We start from the raw sequence: 14660 nt of genomic DNA, 5'->3' as shown, positions 1-14660 counted from the left end.
ATTACGTGATTCTGCATTCAAAATACAATTAATTTAAATATATATGTATTAAAAATCATTTTAATAAATCAACCTATTTGTAAGAGCATTGTGCTACTTGTTTCAGAGGTGAGAAATTGTACGTGACAGCGGACAAACGCGGTGAAAAAGGCGGTTGCAAACGACCGTTGTGCTGGACGCTACTGGCGCTAGTAGTGGCCGCCATTGTCGCTTTGATTGTATTAGCAGCAAGTAAGTTAGATTGATAATAATAATCTATATATATAAAGATATTGCACCACGGTGTTTGTGGTCGCACTCCTTTGAAACGACATGTCCGATTAAGATATTTTTTTATTTATTTATGCTTTTTACATACATTTTTAATATAGATATGAGGTTAGAACGAAAATGTACATAGGGGACATTATCCCTTAAAAGGATTTCTTCCAGTCAATCTTAAGAATTTTTTATGTATGGTAGGCATGGAATAGATTGTAAAGTATATTTCATACCGCTAGGTAATTAAGGTTTTACTGTCCCTAATTTATATGGTAGAACAGCATTTTCTGTGTCATCTAGTAATAATATATATTGTGAGCTTCAAAACAAACCCCTACAGGAGAATCTTAAGAAGGAACGTCAGTGCCATTTTTTCCATGCAACCTCTTTTCTTCTTGGATTTAAACAAAAAGAGATGTATTATATAATGATTTTAAGAATTCCTTTAGCAATCGACAAGCTATATTTCTATATTGATTCCATATTACATATGACATTACGGAGCAAATCAATTCAAACAGTATCATATTTAAATCAAATTAAACAATTTTTATACAAATATGATAATATAATTTTAAAAAATATTTCCTGTAAACATTTATTAACATTTCAGCTGGGATTCTATTTGCGAGCTCACCAACAACTCTGGAGCAATACAATTCATCAGTAAGCTCTGCGCGCGCGCTGGGCGGGATCACCCTTGAGCATGATCATGACGACCACGACCACAGTCACGACCACAGCCACCACGACCACGACCACGACCACGATCACGACCACAATGTGGAAACCACAACCCAACAACACGGACCAGACACGCAGAATGACGACAGTCATCACTCCATTGGGTCGGATGAATCGGATTTATCTATGTATGGTAAGTCTATGTGATAAAAAGGAAATATTTCATTTTTTGTTTGTAATGGATAAAATCGAAAATATACTTAAGAAAGTTATATTATCAGCGAATAACACGAGATGTGCTTTATTTTCAAAAAATTATGTGATACCGGAACTATAATAAAATTGTTACTAGACGATATTTAAAGATATGTTTATGATAGACAAAGGGCATATTTAGGAAAAAAATGAGAAATCTTGATAAGAGCAAAATATTCATTTTAGATTTTTTTTTTTCTATCTGTTTAGCATCACGCAAAACATACTGCATCAAATTAGATGCTGCTTTATAGTTGCATAGTTTATAGTTTACTTTGATACGCTAACTAAAAGTGTTTACTTACTTAAAATCTAATTAATCTCGAGTGTCTGCACTAAATGTCATGCGAAAATTTTTGTTCGCAGAAAACAAAATTCTCATTCCACTATGAACATCAATTACTTATGTGACCTTAAGTTGGGGGAAAGATGTGGCAAAATTCTATTAAATTACAGAAAGAGGAGGTTCAATGAACATTTCATGTCGACTCCTTATTCTCTTATTTCTCAGACAAAAAACGCTAAATCTAATTTCTTACACAATTTATAATATATTATATGTAATGTATAAGGTACGTTATATGTCAGATAATTAAAATTTGTATTCGCGGATACTAATAAGGATCATTCGAGTCTAGATCCGCCAATATGAATACGGATTTCAACTTTTTTACGACTTAAAAATCTTTTAATTAATTCCTTTAAGACTACAATATATGGTAAACATATATATGTTAAATATGTATTTGAAGAATATAGTGTTAACAATTGCATTGCAAAAAGAAATTAAATCATTTAAACAAATATTGAAGTCCCGCCAAATAGTATCAAATACGGATACCTATGGTTACAGATCTTTTCTCAAGAATACGAATTAGAGTATAAATATCCAGCACATCAGTCAGAAGTAATAATGTGTAGAAATACACCAAATTATGAAATCCATAACTTATATAAATATAATATAGTCGTATGACTACTATTCCAAATGGAGTAGTCAGATGCATTATCGAATGATTAGTCTGTAAATCATATCACCAGTGTAAAAATAACTTTGAACGTATTTAATTCTACTTAAACTCCCGCCAAATTCTATCAGAAAAAAATACATTTTAAAAAAAAATATTTCAAATGCTACACCCCTGCTACAAAAAGAATAGTGTTAACAGTTTAAAGTGTCTGTATGTTTGTTTGTGAATTTATAGCTCCTAAACAAATGGACCGATTATAATGCAGATTTTTTTAAACTGACGTGATCTACTTTGACTATGAAGATTTGTTCAGGCGTTTCAAGGTCAACTCTTTATATAGGTTTATGTCGGGACCTTTCAATTTTTTTCATAAATTTATAGTTATAAAATTAACAGCTGTTACGTGACTTAATTATAACTCGTCAGTGTCAAAGAAATTAATTCCCAAAAAAGAATAATAACCAAACTAATTTCAGTTGTTTAAATATAAAAAATCTTTTTATCTTCTTACAGTACCAAAAACTGTGGAAGGTGAGCTGAGGATCGACAACGAAGAATTCACAAATGCGATGCGCAACCCTGAAAGTCCAGAGTACCAGGAATTTGTTAAAACCTTCAGTGATGCCCTAAAAAGGGCGCTGTTTGACAGGAACACATTAGAGCATGGTGACGACGAAATTATGGTTGAAGTAGTAGATGTCAGGTTGGTATTATAAAATTTACTATAACATTCTATTCACATTTTCTTCTCGTATTAGTATTATATTTATCACACACTTAGAAGAATTATAATTTTTTATGGTACTTAAAATGGTAAACAAGCTGATGACCCACCTGATGAAAAATGGTTACCATTGCTTGAAGACATGGACATTACAGAATAACACTAACGCCCATGGTACTCCTCATGCATTGCCATTCCTGAAATCAACATCCAATTATACATCTAAAATTTGACGTTTTAAATAAAATTTATTTGAAACAAAAATTGCATTATCGAAATCTTTTTATCAGGTTATATAAAAAAATTTCGATAATGCAATTTTTTTATATAACATGACTATTCAGAAGATTATAGCAAATCGGCCTTTTTTTAAATGATCATTACAGGAATAGACTACACACCCATGGACCAAAAGCCACAAACCACTGCATAGCCCCCACATATATAAATCATTTCGTTAAATTTGCTAACCCTTTAAATACATTTCATTTTCCTAAAAATGTCACAGTCCCAGAATGAAATTAACTCTCATTAATCCAGAAAGAAATTTTTAAATTAATTAAGCACTATTGGAGCGCTTTTATAGTTTACACGATTTCGTACGATTCTACTGTCGCGTCATAATAAGGGTGCAATATATATGCAATTATATGGAAACTTTAAAATTTCCGTTTACGTCCACAATGTCGTAACGAAAAATTAAAAGTGTCTACATACAAACTGTAATAAATGTACCGTACTAGTAGATTTGTAACCATGTATATTATTTTACTTACAGAGAGGGTTCGCTGATCGTAACCTACAGGATTCACTGGAAACCAAGATCTAAAGAACATGAACCTGCTGAAGACTTATTGACACCCGAATCATTAAAATCAAACCTCGATAACTATCTAGGTAGAAACAACAGAATGATTAATATCTATCACATCGCCGAAGACAAAATGACCACAAGATCTGTTCTGGACCTATGTAAAATATCAAATTACGATTGTCAATACAAATGCGAGTTCGACGAAACTACTCTTGATTTTACTTGTATTTGTCCACACGGCCAAATATTAGATATGATGAATTCAAAAAATTGTGTACCTTACCTTGAACAGCCAATATATAGCAATACAGAAGAAAAAGAACAAGATTCAAACGAAGACACACAACAAAAAGAGTTCAAAGTTCTGAGAATTGGTGAAAATCCGAGCACAAGTAAGTCTATACCAGAAGAAGAAAAACCAAATACTGAGTCAGTACATGTTGCTGAAAATGGAAATTTTGACTGGAAAGAATCTCACCATGTTGTTCCAGAAACAACTACACAATCTGAAGCTGATGTCAACTTTTCTCATATATTTGGTAATATGAACGAAGAGCACAATAACGAACATACTCCAAAACCAGAGCCAGAGCCTTCTTCTGAACAAGAAACCAATTCTGAACCCAAGTCAATACCTATTAAATTACCAAATTCAGAATCTGTGCCAGAACCTGAACCAACAGCAGAACCAAAAGCTACTGCTGAACCTCAACCTGCTGTGGAGCTGCAACCAAAAGTAGAACCAGCTGCAGAACCAACCGCCGAGCCAGCAGCAGAACCAACCGCCGAGCCAGCAGCAGAACCAACTGCAGAGCCAACTGCAGAACCAGCTGTAGAACCAGCCGCAGAACCAGCTGCAGAACCAGCTGCAAAACCAGCTGCAGAACCAACCGCCGAGCCAGCAGCAGAACCAACCGCCGAGCCAGCAGCAGAACCAACTGCAGAGCCAACTGCAGAACCAGCTGCAAAATCTGAACCAGCTATAGAAACTACAGTTGTATCTAAATCATCAGTAGAACAACACCCATTAGAACCGACACCAGAGCCAGAACCAAACGCAGAACCAACCGCGGAGCCTGCGCCAGAGCCGGCACCAAAATCTGAACAAGCAGAAGCTACGCCTGCATCAGCACAACATTATCTAAATATCGAACGTACAGCAGAACCAACAGCAGAATCTGAATCAGATTCTGAACCTCGTGTTGAACCCCTACCATCTGCTAAAGAAATTCTAGAGACAAAAACAACTACAGACTCATATTTTAATCCAGAACACCAATCAATATTATCTGAAAACTGGACGGAACCTGAATCGCATAATACGGAATTACAGTCAGAACCTGAACCAACTCCTGAACCGAAACTAGACCTTGAAACAGAAACAAAACACGATTCAGAACAAAATACATTCCAAACTGCAATCCATGAAGAACAGTCTAGTGAAAATCCTATTAAAACAACATCCAGGGTCTCAATATCTGAACCGAATATTATAAATGAACCATCTTATGAACCAAAACCTGAAATAATTTCTATTTTAAGTAAAACTAAGAAACAGAATGATTCTACTACCTATATATCAGACAATAACACTGAAGACCCAATTAATCATGAATGGCTAGAGAACAACAACAATGAGACTGATATAACTAATACTGTAAGAAATATTGAGAATAAAATGGATGAAAATTATTTAACACAACAAAGATCGTTTAAAACTTTCGATAATGAATTTGTTCAAGAAACTACAACTACCAAAGATATCATAAATAATATGGATGAAGACATTTCATTTAATGATTTTATTAAAAAACAAGAACAAATGCACCAAACAATCACAGAAATTAGTACTATTCCTAATACTGAAAACTCTACGATAACAATGTCTTCCAACATCAATAACATGAATGCTGAAAATAATGCCGAAGATCAAGTATTAAATACAAATACACCAATAGAAACGACAACATTGTCAGAAATTCCAGTTAACATGAAAAACCAAGAAACAACAGAAATAGAATACAATCACACCTCATTGCACTCGGCTGATGACAAAACTGAAAATAATTTAGAGAACACTGAAAATAATAAATCTTCGTTAACATCTGTCACTGATCAAGCGAGATCATTTCATTTTGATGGTAATGAGCACTCAGAAACTACAACCACGGGATCACAACTGTTAAATGAATATTCTATTAAAAACCAATATTCTGATTCGGTGGAGAACAAAAATTTAATGGACACTCTTAATAAAAAAAATCAAAGTGAAGCAAAGGAAAAAACGTCTTCCGAAAAAAATATTCAAGACGATGAATCGGATATAACTTTTGATAATGTAAATACACTTTATAGTCGCTCATCTAAATCAATTGAAAATCAGAACACCGACATTTCTGATGTTACTGAGCCGACTGATCACTTAAATAAAGACACTACTGTTACTACTGATTCAGACTGGTTATCAGAAACTATCACAGAGATTAGTTATGAAGAAGCAATAAATAAAATGGAAAAGCACGAAACGACTGAAACAAGTGTAAGTAGTAAAATTGATGATATAATTAACCATGATGTTACCAAAGATGACTTCGAACCAGATTATTTAAATAACATGAGTTCAACTAGTACAAAAATTACGGAATCTGATGTACCTCTCCATGGTGTAATACAAGATTATGATAATGAAGATTCTCGAGTCAAAAGAGTAAATAACGATATAACAACTGAACCCCTTCCAAAACAAAGTTCTACAGAAAACATTAAAGAAACACCTGTCAACAGTTCATTACATATCGTACCAATAGAAACTACTACTATCAGCGAATATATCTATCAAACAGCCGAAAAATATACGAATGAATCTACGGATATTTTAAATGATCAAAATAGGACTCAAACTACGAATGAATCTCCAACTTTTACTAATGTTGAACCAGCACCAGTTTGGGAAGTATCAGAAACTGAAAAGAATACAGATACAGACAAGATATCGGAAAGATCGGATGTTAATATTTCTCTTATAAATAATACAGTTCTGTCTGTAACCACAAATACCCCAACGACTGTAGTATTAGGTTTGGATAATACTAAAAGTACCGAAAATCTAAATTCAACGCAAGGGAACAATTTAGGCGTTCAAATATATGAAATACCTAGTCATATTGGTAACCATTCAAGTACGTTAACAAATATCACACATTCTCATTCGGCTGAGTATGATGATCACGAAATAGAAATGAATCCTTTTCTACCAGAGGTGGAAAACAATAAACATCTCGTTAAGAAATTACAAGAAGGACACGACTTAGAACCAACTAACTTAAACGAGACTCAAAACGAAAACACTGAAGAGCATATTATGAATACTTCAGATGTCCATACTTCGGCAAATAATGACACATTAGTAGTATTAACGAAAAGCGAAACTGATACTACTACCACAGAAACTGATACAGCATTCAATGAGTTGATGAATAGCCACTCCTTGAACCAAAACATAGAAACAAACAAAGAGAGTACCGGAAACCATATGTATTCAGTAGTTGAGCAAGAAAATTTATCAACATTTTTACAAGACACTGACGACTTAGATCTTTATAGAAAACAGATCTCTGAGACAAAAAGCAATGTAAATGAAATATTAAACAATTCAACCAAAGCTATTCCCGAGACAACAGAAGCTATAAATGACGATTCAAGCGATTATCTTAGTGTTGTTCCTATAGAACCTGAAAAAACAGACGAAAGGGGAGCACTTAAAAAGGATTATGAAAGTAAGAACCTACAGGAGCTTAACGACATTAGTGATTCTCCAAAAAAGAGTGATAAAAGGACATTAGATATAACCAAATTGGATACAGTAACTAATTATGATGCGTAGTAGTATATTATAATTAATGTGTACTTTGTATTATATTCTGATTGTTTCCTGTGATGCTGTCGAACAAGTTTCTATCAAACAAACTTTTTATACCAATGTAAAAGCAGGTTATTGATTCTAATTAGTTGACCACTTTATGAAGAAGTGATACTCCCCCGTAATATTATTAAAACAGTACCTACCTACTAAAGAATAGTAATTTAGATTTTGTCAGTCAGTTGATGACACTTAATTTTATTAGACTAGTCAATCTAGAAAAGAGTCATCATCGTGAGGTTTTAGAATTATTTATTGATTCACATATATACCCTAACATGATGTTTCCAAAAGAGTGTAGATGTTTCTGAATGGGTACTTCAGCCAAAAAGAATTACTTGAAATATCCTATTATAAATTGTTACCATAGCTGTGTATATTATAATTATATTATCAAAATTAATTCTTGAATGAAATATTCGATTTAATGTATTAATAAATTACGTCTAATGTATATTTTCTCGTGACGAATGAAAATATTGTCTGCCATGCCGTATTGTGATAACTCGCAAGTAATAGCTACATTCCAATTGTTCTTAAATATCTTAATTTAGTGATATGCAGAAGTGAGGTCTGATTGTAAAATAATAATTATGTAGTATTTGTTAACTAAGATATATTTTGTATAAATGGTTGAAATTGTAAAGAATTACTTTGTAAATAAATATAAAATTATAATAATTATAAAACTAGAAATTTTATTTCAACAATAACAATTTGAAAAATTTTACAAATTTGGATATTTGCTACTCAATCACATATACACATATCTCAACGATTTTATTGATACTACGCAACAATAGATATGTTCTAAATAGTATTTTCAATAAAACAAAAATCTAAATATCATTTTATGTGACCACTGACTAAAATATGTTACAGTCTTATCAATAAATATTTGGTTGTGGGGTGATTTCATCAATTTCCTTAGCAATCATCGACTGATCATCTAAAGCCATTCTCGCACATAAGCATCCTTCTCCCATAGTACCATTACCACTAACTATACATTTTCCTAGTACACTCTTACAGCTGTTGAATGATACAAAAATATTTTCATTTTTTTCTAATTTCATGTTTTCATTTGTCTCCATGTCAAATATTTCCTTTGTTTTAGACAAACCAAACCCACATTCATTTTCCGATGTTACACTGTCTTTATCAATATTTACACAGTTTGTAACTTGTGTATCACTCGTATTAAAAACACCTCCACAATCGCAACCTTCGCAAGTATTTGTACTTTTCACGCTTATATCACTAGCATAAATGTTTTTATTTACTTCTTGTAAATTCTCGTTTTTATGTAACTCCTTTAATTTATGATTATTTTCTTCTGGTATTAAATCGTAATATTCGTTGACAGGAGAAGATATTTGAGCACACAAACAATTTTTATTTATATCCGTTCCATCACCCATAATACATCCACCTAACGCTGATTTACAGTCTCTAACAGTAGAATTATCAATTGTATTTGCATTAGATAATTTGTCATTATTAGTTGACTTATTATTATTAGGTGTTTCTTTCAATAGAGATTTTTCCAAATTTAATGAAGTGTTAATATCACTAGTTGTGCACCCACTAGTCTGTCCAAATTCAACTTTATTATGTAGCACACCTGAAATATATCATAATATTAAAATAAATAATCACAATCAGTAGCGTAGCGTAGACTAATATAGACATGAGCAAAGTCGCATAACCGAGCCCCTTTTCTTTCGTTCCCAATATCTACCCAATAAACCTATCTTACCAAACATGCTTCGACACGACATACCTACTTATGATAGTGAAAAAAAAAAATATTTTTGTAACATAAGTGATTAAATTTTTTATAAAAGTAATCAGCTTCAGCTTTTTGCTTTACTCAAGTCCTGTAGTAAGGATTTCTAATTGATTTTTGCAGCTAAATCTACTTCGATTGACAGTAATGCTAAAGCAGAGAGTTAGTCCTGCTCCATACTGTTTCTTAAGTACTTAATTCATATAATAAAACTAGGAATTGTTTGGTTGTTGTTATTTCAAGTTTAAAAAAGAGACAAGTGTGGTCAATATTTTTTAAGTTTTTATTTAATTTTTATAATAAACTGGTGTTTTAAGTTTGGTGGCATCACATTTAAAGACGTCTCGCGAGACCTCTTTTACGTGCGAGGCCGTGGACGAGGGCTCAGTTCGCCCACACCTAGCTACGCCACTGATCACAATAATGTTTGAAATTAAATATAATATTTATAATATACCTGAAGTGTTCTGTCCATGTGTAACATCACAGCCTGCGCTTGAATCGGAAGATATCCCGCTGTCCATTTTATTTTCTAAAATTATAAACATTAGAAACATAAAAATTGTCCTCATTCTTTGAATTGGCAATCATGAAATTAATAGATAACAGTCATCAAAAAGAGTTCACAATTGATGTAAAAAAGTTTAATATAAAGTGTAACAGAAATATTCCTCTTTTTAAGAACAGAGTGGATGATTGTATTCATTTCTATACCATTACTATCTTCTATCGAATGGGTAATAAGCTTATTTATCTTTCCAAGTTTTATAAAAAAATGTACTTACTATGGGTTGCTAGATGCCGTTTTCTTGCATATTCATTAGAAAATTTCTTGGTACAATTAGGCATAATACAGCACAGTTTGTTTTCATCGGGTTCATGGGATTTCATATGGGTTTTCATATGATGAGGTTGTATAAATCCTGGTGAATTTAAATACATAATAATAAATACCATTGGACATGTTAGACAGCATCCTCTATCCCCTATGAATTAATGATAACTTTATTTGCTTGAATATTTATTTAATTACATTAGAAGTGTTAAAAATCAAAAATAGCATCTGTATTCAACTTCTGTATACAAATATTTAATATTGAACTTGTTTTTTAAATTTTACATTAAAATAGATTTCAAGCAAGTAAACACATTTCTCAGAAAGCCAATTATTTCTCATTAAATTTCTTATCTGTTAAATCTCTGTATTTAATCAGAATTTTATTATATATTTTAACTGCCACAGGCTAACACATATTCCAAGAATAGCTACAGATCTAGTGCCTACTTTGTTAAATATTTTTTTATAATAACAATATAAGTCACCTTTGCCACATATTTTACAATAGTGTTGTTTCGCTTTTGTGTGGGTGAACTCATGATTTTTTAAGTGATGTGCAAAGTTGAATGATTTGTTACACCCATCTGCACTACATCGATACTTGCGTTCTGACTCGGGCTTGTGCGTTTTCATGTGAGTACGTAGTGCTAACTCACTGTTGAATATTGTACTACATTGTGAGCAAACACATTTTTCTGTAAAACAATATTTATTTTTTCTTTTAGAATTAAATGCATAAAGTTATAAAATCTTATTTAAATGTAAAATTTATAAGGAACATGTAGGTATAGACTGTTTCAACAAAACATGATTAAAATTTAAACAATCAAATAATTAATCTAAACATAGGACAATCTACTGATGTCCAATAGTAGTAAGAACAAACAATTACTTAATTGAATAAATCTTCATTTGTTACTAATTTTATTCGAGATTGTTTTTGTGATAATATAATATCAACAAAATATGGTTGTTTTCATTAAAGGACATAAGTATAAAGCTTAACTTTTCATACTATTTCTTTAGCTAGACTTGTTGACTAAATGCTCATCCTATAACTAGTTATACTATTTTAAAATTTGTATTACTAACAGCAATTACCGGAAATATCATCCACTTAAGAGATATATTGATAAACCAAGATAAAGTAACCTATATCTTCCATAGCTAGTGGAGTAGCTACCAGAAGGCTAGATAGGGCAGTACCCCAGGGCCCCTAAGTTCAGGCCCTCAGACTCTGACTAACAAACTATAAATGAAACTAATAAAATTTATCCCACTTACAGAATACAAATAAACCAGATTCCAGAAATGTAACTTTAATAATGACAACTTATTTGAAAAAATACAAAATGTTGGAGACTTGATGGCAAATACATTGCCAACAAGTCACCAACATTTTTGTTTGAAACTTGCAGGAAACTCCCCTGTAGTCTTAGGTTAGTTTAATTTTTGTTCCAGGGCCTTTGATTACCTAGTTAGGCCACTATGGGTACCATTATATGTTTTACAGGTGTCCATAGACTACAGTAACAATTTATCTTTAGACAGGCTGTATGCTTGTTTCCACCTTCATGGTATAAAAAATAAATATATATATACTGAATTTCATAATAATTGATTAAGTACATAATCAACTGTTAAACAATCAAGTAATATTACCTATAATACAAATATTATATTAATTGGACATTAAATTTCCCAAGGGATTTAATGTTCATATTTTAATGTTTGCTTTGACTTTTGTATGTCTTTCATGATAAAAAAATAAATAAAAGTAATTACCACCTTTATGTGCATATTTGATGTGTCTTTTAAGTAATGTCTCATCACGGAATTTTCCTTTACACTCAGTGCATTGAACACTCCCAGTTCTTTCATGTTGCTTCTCATGGCGACGTAATGCTGATCTGTAACATGCATTCATATTCAATTTATTAATTACTATATATCAATTTTCTTTATACTTTTTATACATATCATAAAAACTTAACATCTTCTAGCTAGGTGTGGGTTCTCCACAAAAGGAAGACAATTAGCCCATTCTGGGTAGATGACTTTTACACTAATATACTCAATATAGGCCCACCATATACTATATATTATTCATCAAATATTTTATCTCATTCTGTTCACAATAATAGAATGACGATACATTTTATTCTCCTTACTCTGTCACCACATGAACAGATAAATTTTAGTCTACTAAAAGGTGCATTACTGAACTCTACTAGAACCAATAAAACAATAACAAATAATAACAAACTTACATAAAACTAAATCTTTTCTTGCAAACTTTACACTGAAATGGGAGAGAGTGACTTTGTTGGTGCCTTTTCCTTTGACTTTCATATTTAAACTCTTTTCCACAATAAGCACAAAATAATGAATTATTTGAATCAACTTTTTCTGTCATATTGATTTTATTTTTAAGATTTCCTGCTTTCCTTCCATGTATAATTAATTAACAAAACAATGAATGAAAAACATCGATATAAGCAAATATAAATAAATGCGAATACATCGCAGATTACAGAGACTATATCTAAAAACAGATAAGAAAAAAACACCTAAAGGTTTTTTTTTTTTTAATTTATTTATGACAATGGATGGCCTTCAGTCACAAACATAAATGATATTTACAAAAAAGAAAATATAGTACAAATTACCAAATAAAAATAATTAACAATATTGATAACATAAAAAATGTCTTAAATTTTATCTACAGTATTAGTAATGAAATTAAAAACAAGCATAAAATAAGTTTCGTTGGATAATAAATCTTGAACGCGGCGGGGAACACATTGTGGATGTTCCTTCGCAATGTTACTGATATCAGTAACAAGGTTTAACCGTTGAATATTGAAATTTTGACACTCAAGTATAATATGTTTTATGTCTGCATTGTCTTTAAAACAGTATTCACACTTATTGCCACTAGTAATATTAAATCTGTTGAGGTGAACCGGAACTAAACAATGCACAAAACGAAGGCGATTGATGGTCATAATAAATTTCCTGCCGCAGTATTTGAATTTGCTATACCAAGGTTTAATTGGTAAGTCTCGCTGTAACTCCGCATACCATTTATCTTTAGTATTACTTTTAATTAGTCGATAATAATCTGTGAACAGAACATTCAACATTTCCGACTGATCCTCAACGTGGTCTCGGCGAGCCACTTGTTCCACAACTTCATTCCCTGGTATGCCACTATGCGAGGGTACCCACACAAATTCAGTTTTTACTCCAACTCAATGTTTGTAACTGATCTTTAATTTCATAAAGTATTTTGTTTATATGAGTAATTACAATTATATAAAGATTCCAATACACTCTTGGAATCAGAAACTATTAATATATTTACATTATGTACAAAGTTATTTACAAATACTAAAGCACTTACAATAGCATAACTTTCAGTTGTAAAGATACTACAATTTTCTTCCAATTTAATATTTTTAAGTGAATTTTTTTGTAAATCATAATATGCTGCTCTAACACTATTTGTACTTTTAGAACCATCAATATAGATGACATAGAAATGTGATTTCTTATTCAAAAATTCAAGAAAATCAAATTTGTTATGTACTAAGTCTATTTATCATTTAATATCTAGATAGTTAAGCAATGAATTGTAAGGACATTTGTACATTGACCATTTAACTTTTACATAAATGTGATTTGCTATATCTTTAACATTTAACATTATGATTGAAATTTCAGACAAGGATTGGAAACAATGCTGGAAGTGATATATAATATTATTAAGGACCATATTCTTATTGAAAGACAATTCCTATAGAGAAATACATAGTCAGTGTTGCCAGATAAAATGGACCGGAATGCGCCAAACTGGACCTTAAGTAGCCTAAATTTTTTTATTGCGGTAGAGCCTAAAACTGAGAACAAGGAATTACATAGAAGGAATGATGAAATAAAAACTGTAAATCATAGTAAAAAGAGAACGAAAGATACACCATCAGTTGCTATTTTTCTCAATTCATAGCAGGCTAGTGTATAAAAAATGTGTATGTAAAATTTTTGTTCAATTACATTACTAAATTATATATTCGACACAGTTTATGTAGAAAATATGCAAACAGGTTGTATTTGAATTTTGTAAGGTATACGGCCGTACAACATTTTCTATTTCTAGTTTAATATTGTACAAGATTATTGAATCCTAATATTTTACGACATTTACCTGTTTACTTTAATAAAAGGTAATAATTTCTAATCTGGTAACCCTATCGCGTACTCAATTGCATGAAAAAGATTAAAAAAAAATTCGAAACATTTGTATGGCGAGAGGAAGAAGTATAGTCTAAGATAGTACTATTACTGTATGATAATATAGACATATGTATTCTGTGGTAAGTAAAATGTCATATCGTCAATGTCA

At 31.4% G+C, this 14660-nt stretch overlaps 3 protein-coding genes across 4 annotated transcripts in view; 1 reads left to right on the top strand and 2 right to left on the bottom strand.

The window, feature by feature from the left end:
• Window positions 1-8317, top strand: part of LOC113523037 (uncharacterized) — a 78534-nt gene extending 70217 nt beyond the window's left edge. For both annotated transcript variants that reach the window (XM_052897672.1, XM_052897671.1), the window contains 4 exons: window positions 107-231; window positions 875-1138; window positions 2685-2874; window positions 3674-8317. In XM_052897672.1, the coding sequence (XP_052753632.1) occupies window positions 107-231; window positions 875-1138; window positions 2685-2874; window positions 3674-7592 (4498 nt within the window). In that variant the 3' untranslated portion in view covers window positions 7593-8317. The remainder of the gene's footprint in view (window positions 1-106; window positions 232-874; window positions 1139-2684; window positions 2875-3673) is intronic.
• A 74-nt stretch (window positions 8318-8391) lies between these two features.
• On the bottom strand, window positions 8392-12806 carry LOC113522596 (oocyte zinc finger protein XlCOF28-like). Its single transcript, XM_026908335.3, has 6 exons — window positions 12526-12806; window positions 12044-12165; window positions 10741-10950; window positions 10203-10340; window positions 9875-9949; window positions 8392-9252 (listed from the first exon to the last, which is right to left on the bottom strand). Exons 1-6 carry the CDS (start codon window positions 12669-12671, stop codon window positions 8516-8518), a joined length of 1428 nt encoding a protein of 475 aa, XP_026764136.1. The 5' UTR covers window positions 12672-12806; the 3' UTR covers window positions 8392-8515.
• Window positions 12807-13148: 342 nt separating this feature from the next.
• LOC128201259 (uncharacterized) lies at window positions 13149-14401 on the bottom strand. The gene is made up of 4 exons (XM_052897713.1): window positions 14389-14401; window positions 13553-13852; window positions 13359-13508; window positions 13149-13207 (listed from the first exon to the last, which is right to left on the bottom strand). The coding sequence occupies exons 1-4, from the start codon at window positions 14399-14401 to the stop codon at window positions 13149-13151; spliced, it is 522 nt and encodes a 173-aa protein (XP_052753673.1).
• Window positions 14402-14660: the final 259 nt, after the last annotated feature.

Source organism: Galleria mellonella, unplaced genomic scaffold (genome assembly GCF_026898425.1).
Source record: "Galleria mellonella isolate WM207_F2 unplaced genomic scaffold, CSIRO_AGI_GalMel_v1 utg38, whole genome shotgun sequence".
NCBI lineage: Eukaryota > Metazoa > Arthropoda > Insecta > Lepidoptera > Pyralidae > Galleria > Galleria mellonella.
The sequence above is the reverse complement of the archived record's forward strand: the minus strand, read 5'-3'. Positions and strand labels throughout refer to the sequence as shown.

Coding starts and splice junctions, on each gene's coding strand:
- LOC113522596 (XM_026908335.3), bottom strand. CDS start 12,671: ATGACAGAAAAAGTTGATTCAAATAATTCATTATTTTGTGCTTATTGT. Junction 10,951..12,043: donor CATCAAATATGCACATAAAG/GTGGTAATTACT, acceptor ATTGTTTTACAG/AAAAATGTGTTTGCTCACAA. Junction 9,253..9,874: donor ACATGGACAGAACACTTCAG/GTATATTATAAA, acceptor GATATATTTCAG/GTGTGCTACATAATAAAGTT.
- LOC128201259 (XM_052897713.1), bottom strand. Junction 13,509..13,552: donor TAATTGTAATTACTCATATA/AACAAAATACTT, acceptor ACAAACATTGAG/TTGGAGTAAAAACTGAATTT. Junction 13,208..13,358: donor TTATTATCGACTAATTAAAA/GTAATACTAAAG, acceptor TCACCTCAACAG/ATTTAATATTACTAGTGGCA.